The sequence below is a fragment of the Alosa sapidissima genome, chromosome 7, assembly GCF_018492685.1.
Source record: "Alosa sapidissima isolate fAloSap1 chromosome 7, fAloSap1.pri, whole genome shotgun sequence".
Lineage (NCBI taxonomy): Eukaryota > Metazoa > Chordata > Actinopteri > Clupeiformes > Clupeidae > Alosa > Alosa sapidissima.
The window spans coordinates 21,056,258-21,077,106 of record NC_055963.1 but is presented as its reverse complement, the minus strand read 5'-3'; the positions used below and the strand labels follow the sequence as shown (position 1 = coordinate 21,077,106).

The 20,849-nt window shown below is 39.8% G+C and overlaps 1 protein-coding gene across 1 annotated transcript; it reads left to right on the top strand.

Annotated features, from left to right (window-relative positions):
- The first annotated feature begins 14,181 nt into the window (after positions 1-14,181).
- Positions 14,182-19,214, top strand: LOC121714111 (glutathione S-transferase Mu 1-like). The gene is made up of 8 exons (XM_042099294.1): positions 14,182-14,335; positions 14,898-14,973; positions 16,061-16,125; positions 16,216-16,297; positions 16,424-16,521; positions 16,720-16,815; positions 18,546-18,656; positions 18,759-19,214. Exons 1-8 carry the CDS (start codon positions 14,300-14,302, stop codon positions 18,852-18,854), a joined length of 660 nt encoding a protein of 219 aa, XP_041955228.1. The 5' UTR covers positions 14,182-14,299; the 3' UTR covers positions 18,855-19,214.
- Positions 19,215-20,849: the final 1,635 nt, after the last annotated feature.

The following is a 20,849-nucleotide window of genomic DNA, read 5'->3' as shown; positions in this document are numbered from 1 at the left end:
ACAAACATGTATTGTGTAGGCATTAGGCAGCAATTAATGCAGTGGAAGCTACACTGCAATGTGCAAAAAAAAAGATTCTAGTCCGCAGCAGGGTTTCTTGTGCGCACGCGAATTCAATGGTTATGGGATTTGGCAGACACTTTTGTCCAAAGCGACATACAAATAACAACAACACAATAGTTACATTTAACAGTGAACAATTTTAAATGTTGGTAAGACTACATTAAGGAGAATAGTACTAATAAACAACAATGTCACAAATGAGACCAACCATAACTTTAAACCTAACCCATGGAACAGTTGGCAAGTGGGACAATATGCAGGTGGCAGGGGACAGTGACGTGGGACAGTAGGAAAGTGGCACAAGACAGTATAGGAGAAAGGCCCATGGCATGGGACAGTATAGGAGAAAGTAGGCGAATGGCGTGGGACAGTAGGCAAGTGGTACAAGACAGTAGGCGAGTGGCACAGGAAAGGAAATAGAGACAATAGGCAAGTGGCGAATGTCATGGGACAGTATGAGCAATCCTTTGACATAATAAAAGCAGACGTCTTTTCAGCAGATGCATCCTTTCATTATTATTCTATACTTAACAAATAGTCACTCGCAAAGGTACTTGAGTTCAGCTGTGATTTTGATATATCATAAGTGAATAACTTATGATTATTATAGTGTATGGTATATTTGTTGATCCTCTGTGATGTTCCCAAGGTTGGATCAGCCACCACCATGATTAATTCATTATATTTCTGAATAGTTAGTATGCATTGTACAGTTGTTACAGCCATTCTCATCATCCAACTGTTTAAAACAAAGATAAACAAAGAATAAAGCTGCAAGCAGCGATGAGGGGACCAAGCATATAAGCTGGAGTTGCCATGTCACTGTAAGCAGACACAGCAAGATTCATGTAATCAAAGATTGGATGAGATGTAAGGTCAGTTCCTGTTTGGCGGCTTTGGCTGTGATGGGCGAATGTCTGAATGACAAAATCTATCACCTGAGAAAATGTTTCGGGCAAAATTCAAGGTGGCTGCAAATTCACATGTTGGCTTGTGTTGGCCCTCCCAAAGTATAACCAGATACTAACATAACCAAACACATTAACAGCTACAGAGTGCATTTTTGCTGATCGCAGCGACCCATAAAGGTCACCAAATTTCTTGTGCGTCCTCCCGATGGGGTCATGAGTACAAGTCCCACGTTTGGTTATGATACATGAAAGGATTGCTGAAGTAAGCTCACTTCCTGTTTGGCGGCTTCACTGTCAATTTTGATTGGCTGTAATGATGCTTAAAAAAATCAATACGCAATGGGATAACTTTTGTGAGGCTTGGTATGAAGATCATCTGTGCCAAGTTTCCTGAAAATCGGACAAACTTTGTGACCTGTGAAAACTTTTTAGTGTTTTGATAAAATCTAATATAGCGGAAAATCCATTATGGCAGAAATTTACTCATTTATGAAAATCAGGCAAACGGGTCAAAAGTTATGTGCGTGAACATACGTCCAAATTTTACCAGTTGATGGCACTACAGCAATCGAGGTGCCCACATGAAACCTAGTGAAATAAATCATGGGACTGTTCCCAATGAGTGTGCCAAATTTCACAACTCTTTTTTTTTTTACCAGACAGTTCTATGGGCTGCTATAGACTCAGGGGCGTAGCCAGGATTATTCTATGGGGGGGGGGGGGGGGGGGGCATGGAGGAGGCAGCTGGGTCCAGACGTTTTATTGGGGTGGCACTTGGGAATCAAAACTACTATATGAAAACTACTCAAAATGTTTTGAAGATTAGGATAGCCTATTTTAATAATGGCAATAAATTGTGTACAGCCAACACTGATGACCAGGTCCATTCACAGACAACCTGAACTCGCCTGATGCTATTTTCTATCCCGACTGCTAACCATGAGTATTATTAAAGATAAAATTATGCCTGTCCTGCTTTTTTAGCATATTCATTTGTAAAAACCTGTGTATAAACAAGAATAAGATGACCCTTTTTTTACAGCTTAGCCTATTTGAAGCATTTAAGGCATCCTTTAGTTAAAATGTAGCAGACTCAATTATCTTGGATATATGGCCGTTTAGCCTACAAGTGGGTTGTATGGGGGATTATGAAATACATTCATGGAAACAATGCAGTAGTGTCATTTTATTTTATTGGGCTGTTATAGGTCCTGTATCAAGATTGTTGATATCAATTAATAGCCAGTTAAAATAAGCTTCAATAAGACTATCACTGAATCATGATAGCCCACTCTGTAACATTTGGTATGTGATTATATACATACTGTATGTCGTTCTTAATGATTAGCTAAAGGAAAACCTTGACAATAGCAGAAAGTTCAAAAATACAATCTGTTGATACAAAACACACCTTTCAGTCATTTTCATCCTGAAATTGGCATTACATTTTAAAACTACACCACTTCAACACGTTACATTAAAAATATTTTACTTTAGGAAGTGTGTAGGAGTCCAGTCTGAATGCTAGCCTACACCTTTATATTAATTGACCTGTGCCAGTAGCATTTCGAAAAGGGCAAAGGGGAAAGGGGACTTCACCTCTATGGTAGCCTGTAAGAGTAAACTTTCCCAGTTATTTCTCTAAGGACTTTATTATGTCTGAGATGTGAAGCCATATAGCATTATAAACACTAAAGGTGATGACTTTGTACCCAAGATTGTATTTTACTGGTGGGAAAATTATGATAAATTAAACTTTATTTCAGGTTACATCGCAAACGCGGTTTCCCTTGATTGGTTAATATTTTTATATGGTTATGGTTACGCTTTTGTCCAAAGCAAAGCGACATACTGTACAAATACAAAACAATATAATACTTAAATTTAACAGGGAACAAAATGAAGATGTTGGTCAGACTATAATAAGGAGAATAGCAATAATAAACAACAATGTCAATTCAATCAATAGCCTAATGAAATAAAGAATGAAAATGAGGGCAAAAAGCAATAATAAACAATAATGTCCATTCAATCAATAATATAAAAACAACAACATGGTAAGACTACATTAAGGAGAATATCAATAATAAACAACAATGTCAAATTAATCAACAGCCTAATGTAAATAAAACAACATTATACAAACCATAAGGCATAAGAAGCGCTTAATGAACTAAATGCATGTTGAACAGATATGCCTTTAGACCATTGGTTCCCAAAGACTGGGTCGCGACCCACGGGTGGGTCACAGGAGATTTTATTTGGGTCGCCAGCACAATTTATGTTGTGTAATAGGCCTAACATACCATTTAACCAGGAAAGCTAAGAGTTTTCTATTAGGATCTAGTTTGTTAACTACAGTCACGGCCCTATGTGCAATTTTGCATTTAGAATAGCTCTGAAACTGGGGGGCGAATGCATCAGGGGACAGCGTGGACATCTCACTCACAAAATGAAATATTTATGTGGGGCGGCTGCCATGGACCTCGCAGTTGCAAAATGCAAGTGACATGAATCAGCCTTTTTGCACAAACATTAACGGACACCATCTCTTCAGCTTGGCCGATTAAAATCTAGTCAACTAAAGCAGACATCCGTATACCGGACATTTGGCAATTCAATTTACGTCATAGGCAGATATTTTCAATTGTAGATGCACTCTTTAAAGTTAATAGCGACCTCCTCACATTCCTTAATATTTCTGATTTAAAACACACTACAGCACATTATATTAGGCTACAATTTAAATGGACATTTTAAACGCTATTATTTCCTCTCGTTTTCCACCTTGTGAACTCTACTAGGCTAGCCTACAATAAAGGCACATTATCTTTTGGCTATTGCGCAAAAGCCTCTTGTTCCATTCTTACAACATAGCCTGTGTCACAACATACCGTGACAGGCGTATCTTTTCGGTAGTCGTTTCCAACTTTCCACGCTAATGACGCTTGGTTTTGTCGCTTGTTTGGAGTGGGTGTGTCTATGTTGTTCCAATTGACTATCATGTCCATAGACATAATATACATAGACGCCGCATCGACCGCTACTCCTTACTAGCGCTGACGAGATTTGGAGCCGCCATCTTGGACCGGTCATCCACTCCACTCAGTGTAATCTGTTTGGCCGGTGAGATGAGCTGTCAGCGCACTTAATTAATCATATCTCACTGAATACTGAACAGACTCTCACGCGGTTTTTTTTGCTGCAAAGGTCATACATGTAGCTATGATACAGGACACATGATTTAGCGTATTTTAATATTCATAGTGGGTTTAACAGTAATAGAATATTCTGATATATGATATAAAGTGACCTGACGTCCGATATCAAAACTGGGAACATAATCCATGTTTGACAGCATAGACAAAACTAGTTTGATACAAGTTTAATGAGTTAAATATAGTTCACAGTTGACAGACAAGTTCCATCAACAGCATTATTCACAGTCCACAGAAAGGTTCCATAAACATTTAAGTGAGATCAGTGCCATTCAGACATCTGAGGGGTATTCCAAGTAGGCCTATGTGGTTTAGTGACAAACTTGGGTAAATTGACTCAGAATAAGTTGTAAACCTCCCAGTAGAAAAGCTGTATGATACAGGAAACATGGTTGTGTGTATTTTAATATTCATAGTGGGCTTAAAGGAACCATATGTAAGATTGTGGCCAAAACTGGTACTGCAATCACTTTCAAAATACTGAAGAGCGGTGTATCCCCTCCCCCTCCCGCCTGACTCGAGGTTGCCAACCCAGATGCCGAAACACTACTGACTTCGTGATTAGTAGATAGGTGGAGGGTGGCGCATCAGGCCAAAACACAACATGACATGACAAAACACAACATCAACATCAGTTGAGGGCTGCAACTTCACTTTTTAAATGACAATATCCTGGCCGGACTACTGTAGTCAGTGATATAAGTATTTGAAATAAACATGATTTCTTAATGTCTAGTGACATATCAGGGCCATTTTATGATTAATTGAAATATTTTTCTTACATACGGTTCCTTTAACAGTAATAGAATATTCTGATATATGATATATTATAAAGTGATGACATCCAATATACAAAACTGGGAACATAACTAATCCACGTTTGACAGCATAGACAAAAACTGGTTTGATACAAGTCTTAATGAGTTAAATTTACAGAAAAAAAAAATCCATTAACATTTTCAGTTCAGTGCCATCAAAAATAAAGTGATGAACAGACATTGGTGTGGCATAAAGGAAATGGAGTAACTGGGTTCAATATCAACAGCATTTGTTAGACAAGTTCCATAAATATTGTAAAGTGCAAGTTTGTAGGTTTGTTTCGGATCCTTAAAAAACAGACATTGGTTTGGCATAGTAAGTGTAACAGTTCATCAATTCAAGACAAAAAGGTGACTTGTCACTTGTACAGTGTCAATGGGTTCATCAACAGCATCTGTTATTTACAGTTCACAGAAAGGTTCCATCCCCAATGAAGAGATTAAATAAAAAGGAATTAAGAAACATTTTAGAAACTGCTAAGATCAACCCGTTCATTGCAATCAGTAAAGAATCAGGGAGTGTCTTCACAGGCTCAGTGAGACAGAGTTACCGTCATGCAGTTGGTTCTATGATTTCGACAACTGGTGCATGTCATTTTGTATGTTCCCACCTTGCTAAAATTGCTTGGGTACACTTTGGCTGAGAACAAAAGTGCTTCAGACAGCAGGTGGGCAAATAAGATGGCATAGTAAACTGGGTAAACTCCATAAAAGAGGACTGAGTCAACCAGACGATGGGAAAATGGGACACAGAGTGGCGAATGCAGGTGATGAAGGTGGAGCTCATAAATCAAACATTCAGTCACAGTGTAGCAGATGCCCTGCAGTACTGCAATGAAGAGCTGCACCTTCCTCAGTTCCAGGGGTGTGAGGAGACCGTTCAGTTCATTCACAGTCTTCTTGAACAAGGCAGTTGTTCTGGAGAGATACAAAATAATAAATAAATGAATTAAAAGGAATTTGAGAGGCATCTTATTCTTGTTAGGGTAAATGACATGTGAATAATACAGTGTTGGGCAAGCTACTTCGAAATTTTAGTGAGCTAAACTATCAGTTACTCTGCCATGAATAAAACACTACACAAAACTACCACCCAGGCAAATGTATTAGTAGCCTAACACAAACACAGCAGTAGGCTAGTTCACTACATAGGAAGCTACTTTAAATTGTGCTTATTTCACATGACAAGAAGCGAGTGTAGCTTGTCTGGCTAAGCTACTTGATAAATAAAGAAGTTGAGCTATTGAAAAGTTACTTTATTCAGGAAATAGTGAGGCTACCACCAACACACTTAGGCTACAAGTAGCAGCTAGCGATTGCCCAATAGGCTAGTCTGTGCCACTTGTGTAAAATTCGCCGGCCAAATCTAGTACGATTTATTTCTACAATAGCCTTCTTGTGTCAGTTGTAATTTAAGTCAGTGTTACGGAATATGACTTATCAAGTCTCAGTTCATAGCCGGGTGAACACCGAGTAAACATAGCCTAGATAGATGGCTACGATTTGCATACAGTAATATCAAAGATTGCTCCTTCTCAGCTCTGGTAATATTCTATTCACAAAATACAACCAATAGTACGGTTATGTTAAATCTTACTTGTGAAAAGTAAATCCCCCGAGTATGGTCCGCCGATTTGAGAAGGAACATACTGCACAGTGCGGTCATCTTGTGTCTTCTGCTGCAACGCAACGAGGAGTATAATGACCGGTCTAAGATGGCGGCCGCATTTCTTGTTTCCAGCAGCCAATGCGGCGTCTATGTATATTATGTCTATGATCATGTCGGCCCTGACTGCTGCAGACTATCGGTACCGATCCACTTGCACGACACTTCATTTTGTCGTGTCGCATAGATGTAGCGCTGCATCCCCACGTTCAGTCGTGTGTGGGCGTTTTGTTTAAAATGTCAGTTACCAGCTCATACTCAGTTCGTTTTAACGTATTATAAGTGTTTTTCCACAAATGGACCACAATTTTAGGCATGTACTTAACAGTATACAACACATTAATAGCCTAAACAAACTATGCAAGCCATTTGGAAATCTTATTTTATTTAAACTACTCAATGCAATCTCAAATCCTCACCAGAAACACCAACAGTCAATATATTCATCCAAATCCTAGTTTCGTTTGTTTTATGGACTACTAGGTGGTCGTGGAAGAGATCGTTAAAACATTATTTGTCTTGTAAGCGGAACCAAAGTTTCACAGGCACCGTTGTGGTAGAACAAAGGACCTACAACCTCATCCTTTCATTGGAGAGTCGCCTCGCGTTCAACGGAATCATTTGCATAAAGATGGGCCTCGGTCATAGACAGTAAAAGAAATGGACGAACAGACTCCGTCGTTTTCAATGGGAGGGCACTGAGTCAAATAGAACGATTTTTCAGTTGGTCCCCCCAGTACTGCGCAGCCTCACACGTAACTTCGTGACGTTAGCCATAGAACTGAATCTTGTAACTCATATGATAGATACACAGAAATTCTTCTCACATTTCCTTCGCCATCAAAGTTAAACATTTATTTATGGATTATTATTATCATCCTCACCAAGTCGTGTTAATGTTGAAGCTACCATACATGATCATCTTCAAAAACAGTCATGCTAAAACAAAACAAAAAAGTTATAGCCTTGAAGCTATCTTCTTTCCACTTTTCCGACCTACGGTCAATCCATCGAAAACCTCTGAAATAATTACTGCCGTTTTAAAAAAAAAAATAGGTTTACTTTTTTATTATTATTAGGTTGCCTCTGTGTAATGCTTTACCTTAACATACGGTCGTGTATGCTAGGTTTTGCTTACGAGTTACCGTCATAGACAGTAAGGTGGACTGAGCTTCTTATCCAAACAATACGGTTATCTCCCTACGGCGCGAAAGAGAGATTACGTCAAAGCTAGCTTCCCTCCAACCGATCAAGCTAACCATTCTTCTTACGGGTAACTAACGTTACGGACGAGGTAGTGGAGTCTGTTTTGCCTTTGTAGTGTTTATGTTGATTACACAAAAGCTACAATATCAGCACAGGATATATGTTATATGAAGTTATGGTATTTCAAAAAAATCCTAGAATGAATGGACTTCTATGGGAGTTAGCAGAGAGGTGGTCCCTCCAGCCTACGTCGATTCTTCTACTTCCGGGAATTCGCCTGCCCCCTTGGCCTCAGTCAGCTTCTTTGTCGCGCTACATAATTTCAAATGCAGCGCTGCCTTCCCGGGATGCTTTGCGGGCGCGTTAAAGTCGCTTGACGTCAGAGTGGAATGTGACACGACAAAATGAAGTGTCGTGCAAGTGGATCGGTACCGTATTACGCAGTAATGGGTTGAATTGGCTGATTGGACTGGGGACTCACGATTTGATTGCTTATTGAAGCAATTAGGAGGGAAAGGGTGCATTCAGGGCACTTCGGAATGACAAGGACCGCCCCCATGGCTACTTTGTTTTTCTGACAGCAAGTGTTCATTTGCTTTGACGTTGGAATGTGTGACAAACACGGATGCCACAACAAAGGTTAAAACATACACTCACTAATCCTAAACAAACAACTGTATTTGCTTAAAATATAGTGTAAGACGCTTGTGAAAGAAAGATATGCAGCTTTCAAGTGACAAAAACGGCAAATTCCCAAGTTCACATTAAAACTGTTGGACACGAAAGGCCACATGGACTACAAACGAACTACAACGTGACGACAAAAGTGATGACGAGCCCCTAACTGGGCAACTCTGTTAGCAAAATCTAGCCCCAGTTTCCGACCTCTGACTCACCTAGCGTTCATGGGCTTCGGAAAAACCTTTCTCCGAGTGAAAACATCATTCCACGTCATTCGCGTCGGTTAAAGGAGAATTCCGGTGTGATATTGACCTAAAGTGTATTGACACATGAGTGTGAACGTATGTCTCATAGCCCATCTCGGCTTGTCCCCTGCACTCCAAAATCTGGCGCTAGTTAGCCGATGCTACCAACAGCTTTTTCAATAGTGGTGCTTCGGCATCGGGCTAGCCATGCAAATAAATCACTGTTTTACACCCATTTACGAGGCTCAATGTATCTCCACACTTCATTGGTAGACTTCCGAGGGCCCTGACATTTAAAACGAGACATTGAGAACTTTGAAAAAGCACTGGTAGTTTACTTACAAGACGATTTATACAGACAGTATCTTCACGAAGTTTAGCGTTTGCAGCCATCTTGAATTTAGTCACGATAAGTCGAGCAACGAGTAAGAATGAACAGGTATGATAAGGGATCAGATTCCAAAAATAATTCAGTGGAAATGCATGGATTCCAGTTGCTGCTACTGGAAGAAACTGGGAAGAAACTGGAATCCATGCATTTCCACTGAATTATTTTGGTGGTCGAAGAGCAGACCATGCACCGGTCCATGCATCAGGATGGCAGTCAGATATGAAGCACTGCACAATGTTGCTAACGTTAACGTTAACTGGTTTCACACACACGATATAAAATACACGATGGTAAATATAACATTCAATACCAAAACACTATTATTTACACGATTACTCCTGAAATAACTGCTATTAACTATATAAAAATCATTGTTTGGAGGAAAGGGAAAGGGAAACATGGTTGGAAATGATTTCGCGCTGGTTCGTGCTGCTTATATTTTTCAGTGAGGCGCGGTGGTTTATGGGATGAGTAGTTCCTTCGCTCGGAAATAAAAATATGTACACAGTCTTGTACCTTTGACTTTTTTTGGACTTTCTCTTCGTTTTTTCACTCGAAATTATATGTTGTATGCTTTACGCCGTAGCTGATTAGCCTAAGACATGCTCTAAAACTCTTTAGATTTTTCCAAAACGTCAATGGGAGAAATGAATGGGAAATTTACTTCCGGAAACTAAGCTCTCTCGGAGGAGGGGGCGGGACTGTGATGCTCTATGCCGTGTCTACTCTGGCATTGCAGCAAATCATCCAGTCGTAATTTTTTTACTTCTGACGTCAGACGCAAAGTTTTTGCGCGTGGCACACGTAAAAATATGACGTCTGACGCCCAGATGTCTATTTTTTACTCCTGAAGAAGTAAAAAAATCTACACATGGAGGCGTTATTTTGACAGACGTTATGTCCTGAACGGCTTGCCATAGTATGGAACGAGACTGGTCTACAGTGTGCTGGCTGAGAGAATGCGTGTTACACGCCGACTCAAGGGAAGTTAGTGTGACATTATTTACTGTGATGAAACTGATTTCCTGTGTGAATACCTTGAAAGTGAAGTAGGGGCATTTTTGATGTGTATGGGGCAGGGTAAAGTAACTCATTGGGTTGCATCAATCATATGTGTAGTTATCAGTAATTTCTATCTATTTATTTATTTTTCTCCTTGTCTCATAAGGGGGGTTGTGCTATCAGTGGAATTCTGTTCAGCCTGGGCCTTGGGAGGAGGGGCAGTTGCCTAGAATGTCTGTCCTGGTTTAGCTACTCTACCCACCTGCCTGTCCTGTTATTGTGTGTTGTTGGACCATGCTCTCTGTACAATAAAATAATATTGGCAATATTATCACAGTGTGGTATTGTGTCTCTTGAGAGGTCCGAATCTGTCATTGGTGGAGTTTAAGGCCACGACACTAACATTAACTAGCTGACAAGATTGTCACTAGCTTTCAATGGCTTAGATGCCAAAGAATGCATGAGATAACAACCAGTTATATTATCTATCTGACTTTATATCCTCAACTTTATTCATTCTACCTAATGGGGAACAGGTAGAGGTGACTTTGAAATTTGTGTCTGAAGTAACCTAATAATTTCAACACTGTACCTCAGTGACATAAATCTACTGCGCACCAAGTTAACCTAAATTCTATTGTTTCTGGGGCTCACTCACGTTGGGCTTGTAGTCAAGGCCGTTTTCTGGCATAGAGCATCAGCAGGAGCTGTTGTTGATGCTTCAGAAATCAGTGTATATCCATTTTAAAAAACATTCATTATCTAAACTTGTTTACCCGTGTGACTAATCTTTGATGCTTCCTGCTGACTGCCGCAAGAGGATTGTTCACTAACACCATAATGCAGTGTGATATGGATAAACTGTATTGCGCAGGCCAGGCTCAACAATATGAAACTGTAGACCATTGTAAAATGGCATAAGCTTAATTTAGAATTGTTTAATAACAGTATGCTATTTAAAGGTGGATAAACAGAGGTGGATAAACGCAATTTAGAGGTGGATAAACGCAATTTAGAGGTGCGTAAATGCTATTTCTGAAATTCAGGAGGTGCGTAAAAAAGATTTCATCTCGCTGCGATGAACAGTTCCGGAGCAATGTAACAGAGAATGTACTGTAACTGTCTCAATTCTCCACTCAGGCAACGCAGCCTGACTCTGCCTGACCAGCTGTGGCAAGAACCACACGCAGTCAGCAGAACGGGTGTAGTGTAGTAATTGGTTCAGTCCCTGCCACATTCTTGAAATGTATCTTACTAAAATCGAAAACGGCAGCAATCGTTGTTTTGTTTTTTGTTTTGTTTTTTATACTTTTCATTGAACGAAGCTGGGGGGGGGGGGGCAGCAGAGTGGTCAAGCTTTGACCAGTGGTGGCTGTGGCCCCACCCCTGGCCACCACGTAGCTCCACCCCTATATAGACTCCCATGGTGCTCTAAACTGGTTTCAAACCTACATTACTGGCAGAGATTTTTATATCAGTCTAGGAGATTATGTATCTGAAAAACATGACTTGCCTTTTGGTGTGGCCCAGGGGAGCTGCCTTGGTCCCCTGCTATTTTCTCTATATATGCTTCCATTGGGAAACGTCATAAGTCAGCATAATGTAAACTTCCACAGCTATGCAGATGATACCCAATTGTATATTTCTGTGGAGCCAACTAACCCAGATGGCCTTTGCTCCCTCACTGCATGCCTAACCTCCATTAATCAGTGGATGAGCAAACATTTTTTGAAACTAAATGATGACAAAACAGAGGTACTTCTGGTTGGACCAAAACTAAAGCAAGATATTATTCTTAGTAATCTGGGGAACTTGGCGCACCAGGTCAAACCAAAAGTAACAAGCCTCGGTGTCATCTTAGATGCAGAGTTAAGTTTTAAGCCCCATATCAGTAAAGTCAGACAGCCTATTTCCACTTGAGAAACATTGCCAAAGTGCGGCCCTTTTTAACTCAACAAGATGCAGAAAAACTAATTCACGCCTTTATCACTAGCAGGTTAGACTACTGCAATGCACTTTTCACTGGTCTTCCCAAAAAACATCTAAAGAAACTGGCACTCATACAGAACTCTGCGGCTAGACTTTTAGCTAAGACTAAGAAGAGAGAACACATCACCCCTGTGTTGGCTGAACTGCACTGGCTCCCTGTTTCCTAGAATTGATTTTAAGGTTATGTTAATTACTTACAAAGCTCTGAATGGCATAGCACCTTCATATATCTCTGAGCTTTTAATATCTTATCAACCACAAAGGAAACTTAGATCATCCAATTCTAATCTTTTAATCGTACCCAAAGTGCTCCACAAACAAAGTGGAGAAGCTGCTTTTATCCATTATGCCCCCAAACTATGGAACACCCTGCCTCTGTATATCAAGCAGGCGAGTTCAGTAAATATTTTTTAAAAAGATCTGAAAACATACCTGTACAGGAAAGCTTTTAATTAACTTATCTTATCCTGTAGACTACTTTTTCAGATTATTCCACATCTGCTACTATTGGAGGGCGCAGCCAGCCAGAAGCAGATGGGCTCCCCCTATTAAGTCAGGTTCTGCTCAAGGTTTCTTCCTGGAATATGGGAGTTTTTCCTTGCCACAGTTGCCATATGGCGTGCTTGTGGGGGGTAAGAGGGTTAAGGCTGCCAGTTTTATGACGTCATTTTCTATATTTTTGATATGTTGCTGAGTGGATCATAAACAGCCCCAGCAATGAAGAAAAGTGATTGATAATGACTGACTGACTATTATTGTGTTACATGCTTCAAATGTAAAGCACTTTGAGCTGCATTCTGTGTATGAAAAGTGCTATACAAATAAAGCTTATTATTATTATTATTATTATTATTATTATGGTGGAATAATAATAACAGGAAAACGTACAAACACAATGGGTGCATATGCAGCTTTGCTGCTTGGTCCCCAGTTAGAAGATAAACTCTGTCTGAATTTTCTCCTCAAATGACTTGAGGGAAGAAACCCAAAGAAGCCTGCAATGGTGAATGACTTGAAGGTAACCTTGTTGTAAACTATGGATTTCAATCTATGCACCATGTACTAGTTTCAACAAGTCATGCATGGAGTCAAGAGGTCATGCATGTCCCTGCATTAAAGATTAAGGGTCTGGCCATGACTAATGTAATGGCCCAACTCGAGGGGCGGCACCAAGCATGTGTTTGAAAATCTCACGGAATGCAATTGGATAACACTACGACCAATTTTTACTGACTGAGTCGTTGCAGCGCTGTCGTCATCTGTTTAGCTCACCTCTGGCCCGCCTATATCAGATACATCGATGTGATTGGTTCCTCGCATGCAAGGGGTAAACGTAACGTGCATCATTACTCATTGCCAGAGTGTCTCACAGAGACCATTCACATTGTGCTCTTGCGAGAACTCTGGATTTCCAAGGTAATTAACAGGTTCAAACTGTTGTTTGAGAGCATACCTTAATTGGTGGAGTTTTGAGCAAGACTGTCGTTTGCATTAACACCAAATTGTCTTAGTGAAAGTGCACCTGGCATACATTCATGTCAAAAACAAACTCCATTTTACACCACTGACAATGTTCAAAATAGAATGACACTTCTGTGGTGATTGAAGTATTGTTAATGTTTATAAAACAACTTGATTCACTGGTCACCACAGAGGTTTGTTTGCGTGTGTTTACAAGAGAAAGTTAAAGCTGAAAAAATTTGGTCAGTTTTAAATGCACAGAGATGGTAACCTGCCTTATGTCCTTGGTATTCATGTAGGTAGAAAGTACCCTAAATCACTCAGACATGTTTTGTGAGAACAGGGTCTTTAGTCATTGTCATTGTATTCGAGTAGAGTGGTACCAAACTAATTTCAGAAAAGTGTAGGCCTATGAGTAAGCTACTCCCATTGTATACATACTCAGACCAAATGCATAGAGAAGGATAATTTTGTAAAAAGCACCACACCCACAAGACAGCCGATTGGCTGTCATGCTGTCGAGGTGGTTAGGCTACTCCTACTCCCTATGAATTAACACCTTGGTCGTGCAACTTCAGTGCGTCTGTGTGCTTAAATAGCCGGTTAAGCTACGCTAAAATTTAAAAAATATATAACAACTGTAACAAGATGGCAATGATTCTGGCATACTGGGATATCAGAGGGGTAAGAAATGATTATAATAGGCCTAGTAAAATGTTCAAAACGGTACTTTTAGCCAATTGTATTTATAATCCAAGAGACAACTAGGCGAAATCAAACAGTGGAGTTCTAGTTTCATTTGTTGTGGCCATCTTGTATGTTTTTATGTGAAACTGAATCGTAGCCTACATTGTGAAAGGTTACTTTGAAAAGACATAAAGAGTAGCCTATGTTTAGACTTTGCTGGCTTTCACTGCACATTCATGAACCACCATGGTGTTATGAACAAAGCCAAAATATTGCATAACGCGCGGCGGCACCCCGGTAGGCTAATGCACCGCGTTTCAGTTTGCAACAAAGGATCCGACAAAGAATGTTTGAAACTGTGGCTTAGGCCTACTCGTATATTTCTGGCATCTTCTTGACACCCTATGGTGTGCATGGAGAAATTGTGCTTGGGTTATAGGCTTGATTTCTGTTTTCAAATCAACCAGCCTGCTTGATTTTCCACGAGCGACCATGCGGTAGGCTACAGAAACGCCCATATCCCCTGACTGTGTTATAAGTTCGGTATGTCTTATTACAGCTCGCTCAGCCAATCCGCCTGCTGTTGGAGTACACGGAGACGAAATATGAGGATAAACTCTACGCTTGCGGGGAAGGTAGGAATGATCTTTGACAGTTGACTTGCTGTCAACTCAGTTCCGTCAGTGAAACCTGGATATATCATTGTTTTATTATAGTATAGGCCCACGCCGTGTCCATAAAGTGTAGGCCTACTTGAACCTTGAACTAGTAAAAGTCAAAGCAAAGAGACAGACTGCTCATTCACCAGGGGCAGGGGCAAGAGGTTACCCTGGAAATCCAGAGTTCTCTGGAGAGCACAATTTGAATTGTCTCTGCCAGACACTCTGGCAATGAGTAATGATGGCCTAGAAATCTAGACGCACCCTAGCGGCAGCAAATTTAATTTACAGCCTGGGTAGTCTAGCAATTCTCTGTTGGCTTGCAAGCTGGAAAAAATAAACTTCAATGAGGCCAATCACATCGTGTATAGAGTCGGTGGGCGGGCTTAACATAATGATGGCAGAGTTGCCACGGTTCCGTGTGAATTCCCTGCTACTTGAAAACAAAGAAGATGGATGCTGCTGCTGGCGAACAGCTCGACACAAGCTTTTTTTTAAGTTGTCAAAAGTTTGATCAACTAGCCAACTAGCTCCGCTGGTGGGAAAATGCATGGGACTCATGAGTTGTAGCGCTATCCTATTGCGTGCAGAGGGAATTTGAAACACAAACGTTTATCCCGCCCCTCCGATTAAGCACTGCGAATGGTGTGTTCCCAGATCCTACATCTTGATGTGGGTCTGGCTCATCAGGCTAGAGTAATGATACACTCTGGCAATGAGTAATGATGCACATTACGGTGTATCTGATATAGGCGGGCCAGAGCCGAGCTAAACAGATGACGACAGCGCTCCAACGAATCAGTCAGTAACCATTGGTTGTAGTGTTATCCAATTGCGTCAAAGTCCGGAATCAGTCAGTAAACATTGGTCGTAGTGTTATCCAATTGCGCAGTGAGCTTTTCAAATGCATGCTTGGTGCCGCCCCTCGAGTTGGGCCATTTTCGTTATTCGTGGCCAGACCCTTAATCTTTCTAGATTACCAGGGTCTGGATTTTCCAGGCTAGCAAGAGGTGACTGGTGCAAGAGATTGATGCCTGAGTATTCTGTTTGTCTTCTCACACAGCTCCCAATTATGACAAAAGTTGTTGGTTTGACGAGAAATCCAAACTTGGGATGGATTTCCCCAATGTAAGTAGCCTACCTTACTGGTGCATGTTTTGTGCATGCTTGGAAGAGTTATAACCTGCCAAGTTTATTAACATCCATTTTCTGTGCAAGTTGCCTTATCTTGTGGACGGAGACAGGAAAATAGTCCAAAGCAATGCCATCATGAGATACATTGCTCGAAAGCATAACCTTTGTAAGTACTCACTGGCAATCTTATCACTCACAATTGTTTGTTTTTCCATGGAAGATGAAGTAAACATGTTACTTGTGGCCCTTGTGTTTGAAATGATAATTCTACACCTACATTATTCTATAATAGGTGGGGAGACGGAGGATGAGAAGGTTCGGGTGGACATCCTTGAAAATCAGGCAATGGACTTCCGTAATGGCTTTGTCATGCTCTGCTATACAGAATATGTGAGTCGACATGTGTGGAAACCGATTACATGTGTGGGCTAATATTAACTGTCTCGGCTTGTTGAGACCACAAATGCTTTTTTGTGTTTTCATTGTTGATCAGTAGCCTACTACTGCTGAAGTGCAATAATTATTCCTAGGAATTATGTCCATTTCCTGATGATGTTTGACCTTTTCTCTGTAAACTCTTTTATGCAGGATAAAATGAAGCCTGGATACTTGAAAAAACTCCCTGACACCCTGAAGCTATTCTCTGATTTTTTGGGAGACAGGAAATGGTTTGCTGGAGATAAGGTAATCTATACAAAAGCAGCTTTGTGTAAAGTTTTAATAATGTTAAAATGAATAAGTAGATGGCAGTTCTTTGACAGGTCTTTACAGTTTTGTACAACTGTTTACACACATTTTCAAAACTCTGTCTATTTTTGAAAACTACACACAAACCCCACTATTGCTCACACAAAATACAAAATGACTCAAGTCTCCAGCAAAATGACACAGCATTCAAAATGTCATAAACACATCTCTAAAGCAAGCATTCACCTCACATTATAAACGTTTTGTCATAATATGACATTTTGGATACATCATGTACACACCATTTGCTCAACCTAAAGCTTTTCTGTCTTTCATGGGCTTATAAAAATCCAGATTGACCCGTGCACGTTCTGTTTGAGCCCGAGTTGGGAAGCTAAGCTTTGTTATATGTGTATTTCCAAGAGTGCAAGTCATCGACAGAGTTGAAATACACAAAATAAACACGAAAGCAATATTGAAACCAAAAATGGTGATATTTTTTTTTTTTTTTTTTTTTTTTCCCCCCCCCAAATAATTTGTTGGTGTGAAAAGCAAAATACAATGACCACCAGATTTATATCGAGTTTTGAAAAAGCTGATTTTGCCGAAGACAGAAATTACTGAAATTATATTTTCAAAGAAAGAAATTACTGACTTCTACATATTAAATGACTTTTTTTCTGTTGTGTGTGTGTGGGGGGGGGGGGGGGGGGGTGTAGTTGGGTGTGTATGTATTCATAGGCCAATAGACCCTTTCAACAGCAGAAATAAACATGTGCGTCCCTAAGGCATTTCCGGAGGTACAGAAAACAACATTGAGCTAATTTGGGGACAAACAAAAATAAAAATGACAATTTGACAAGTTTTACGTAAAGTCAACTTATTATATAACTTTAAGGAACAGATTGAATAACTTCTAGGAACAGATTGAAAGAGTCTATACTATGGCAATAATTGGATGGTATAATAATCAGTGTTTGTACATTGAGGAGTGAATGTGAATAAGTGGCGAATAAGTGTGGTCTTTTGATTGGTTGTAGTTGAAAAACGAAATCGAGTAAGTTCCTGTTAGATTTTTGTGTGTTAGATAGAGAGTTGTGTGTGGTGTTTTGCAAAAAGTGTTTCATGAAATTGAAAACTCAAAGGCTGATAATTAGTGTATGGTTTTACAGATTTGGTGTGGGGTTACGGTGTTTGAGTGACGGGTTTCAAAAATTATGTAACAAGCAAAGATTTGGTGTGTAAACAGTTGAAAAAGAAACTGTAATAGCTTTTGTCAGTCTCCAGTGTATTGTGCCCATCTAAATGCCAATTAGCTCATAAACTTGTCAGTGGATAAGCATCAACTTTGCAGGACATATTTAATGTTATGGTAAATAATTTGATTAGAAAAGGAATATTTGTAAGACAATACATCTCTGGCTTCTACATTGAATTAGGATTTGCCAATTACACAAGAATTAAATAAAAGCATGTACTTGTCAAGTATACATATACAATCAGGTGGAGGGCTATTGCAGTCCTTATCTGTTTACATTCTCTGCATATGAACATACTGTATGTTTGATTGGCATGTCATGAAATTGAAGACTATCAGCACTTCCCAATTGATGTCTTTTAACCATAATGAAAATAGATTTGTCTACCATCTGTGCAGTACATTATGCATGTGTAGTATTGTGATTCCTCTACTCATGCACAACATGTCATCTTTGCCATTCACTCAGATTACCTTTGTGGACTTTCTCATGTATGAGCTTTTGGATCAACACCGTATGTTTGAGCCCAAAAGCCTGGATGAGTTCAAGAACCTTAAGGAGTTTCTGGACCATTTTGAGGTGACTGCTGCATTTTGATGTCTTGTTTCTGTTACCAGCTAATTTTGTGTACAGATATTTTTTGTTTGTTGTCTAAACATTTTTTTTCTTGGTTACTCACAGGGGCTTGAAAAGATAGCAGCCTACATGAAATCAAGCAGGTTCATCAAGACTCCAGTGAACAATAAAATGGCGAAGTGGGGCAGCAACAAAGAGTGAAACTACTTTGAAAAACAAACATGTCTTGTGAAGACATCCCTGTAGTGGAAGCTCATAGGTGGTACAAAAAACATTTCCATAGTATTCATGTAGCATAGAATTTTATTTTTATTTTCTACGGACATGTTTTGTCCATACAGTGCTGTTTTAAGTTCCAGTGTTTTATGGGGTCTTCAGAAGACGAGTAGTGTTTTGTAATTTGTTGTCCAGGCCAGGTCCAGGTCTAAGGCCAATTTATGTTCTGCTTCAAAGAATAAGAATGAGCACTTAATTTTGTCATGTTTATATTCTGAAATTTGTATTGTGAAACAATAACTGCAAGAGCAATCCTTTGACTTAATAAAAGTGGACGTCTTTTCAGCAGATGCTTCCTTTCATATGGACACCCATACCTAACAAATAGTTACTTGCAAAGCTATTTGAGGTCAGCTACTTGGAGACATCACTTAAATTATTTTGATATATCACAAGTGAATAACAGTGATTATTATGGTATGGTATCTGTTGCTCTTCTGTGGTGTTCCCAATGCTGGATCTGCCAGCATCATGATTAATTAATTATAGTTCTGACTAGCTAGTATCCACTGTAGGTGTTATAGCCATTCTCATCTTTCAATGACTTGAGGGAAGAACACCAAAGAAACCTGCAATGGATAAACTATGGATTTCAATCCATGTACTATATACAGTAGTTTCATGCATAGAGTCAAGAGGTTGTGCGTGTCCCTGCACGGTTACCACCCTGTTAACTATTAATGCTGTGGTGGTGGGAAGCATTTGTATGCCAAATTAATTCTCTTTCCACATTTTCTCAGGCTAAGAGATTAGCTTTAACTTTCCCACACAAACACACGCACACAAACCTCTGTGGTGACGAGTGAATAAAGTTGTTTTATTGCTGCGAGGTGGACTTATATCATCTCACTAGATTTGATTTGATCATCTGGAAATGAAAATGTTCCCCATATAAACCCCTCAGTTTTCTCCATTTTCTTATTGTATATATCATACTCCAGGGGCATCACTAGACCCTTTTTACTGGGGCATGTGCCCAGGTAAAAAAGTTAAGTTTTTAGGTCCTGTTGTATATTGGGCAGCAGATTGTTATTATTATCATTAAATTGGACTGCCCAGTAGAGTTGCTGCCCAACTAACTCATAACAACCATGTAATAGTAGTTTATATGGGATTAATATAGATTGTATAATATAAAGGAGAGGCAAAACTATTCGACATTACCTAAATACTAACAACAAAATATTGGAAATAGATAGATGAGGGAAAAGAAGATACGTTTATGTCACGGTCTCGCTAGGGTACCTTGGCCTTCTCCCAGACCGGTTTTGCATGGCCGCACTGGATGTGCCGGCAAGGAAGAGATGAGGCAAGACAAAATAGTAAAGAAAAGTATAAGAGGAGTCAGGACGGAGCGAGTTGGAGGTGGATAACGGGTGAAAGGAAAGGGGAGAAATTAAGAGATGAAGTTGAAGTTTAAGAACTAAGAACAATTTACATCATGATTTCAGGTCTAATTCTTGTCAAGTTGGTTAAATGTTCTCATTTCTAGAGCTAAAATTGCAAAGTGGGCCTACAAGAAAGAGTGAAACTGTGGGTCAATTTTGAAGAACAAACAGGTCTTATGTAGGCATCCATTTACTGCAGTAAAAGCTACTGAGCCCCTATAAGGGGACAAAGTTTCTGGTGTATAAGCAAACATTTCTGGTGAGCACTTAAAATTCCCTGGTCAAACACAAAAGTTTCTGGTGAAAAATGTTTTGCACATGTCCTTAAGAACAGGCTCTGTAGTCATTTATGTCATTGTCATTTTATTTGAGTAGAATGGTACCAAACTTAATTTCAGGAAAGTGTAGGCCTAAGTAAGCTAGAGTAGGCTACTCCCATTTCATACACACTCAAACCAAATGCATTTTGAATGCATATGGCCCAGGCCTACAATTTATAAATAACCCCACCCACAAGACTGCCGATTGGCTG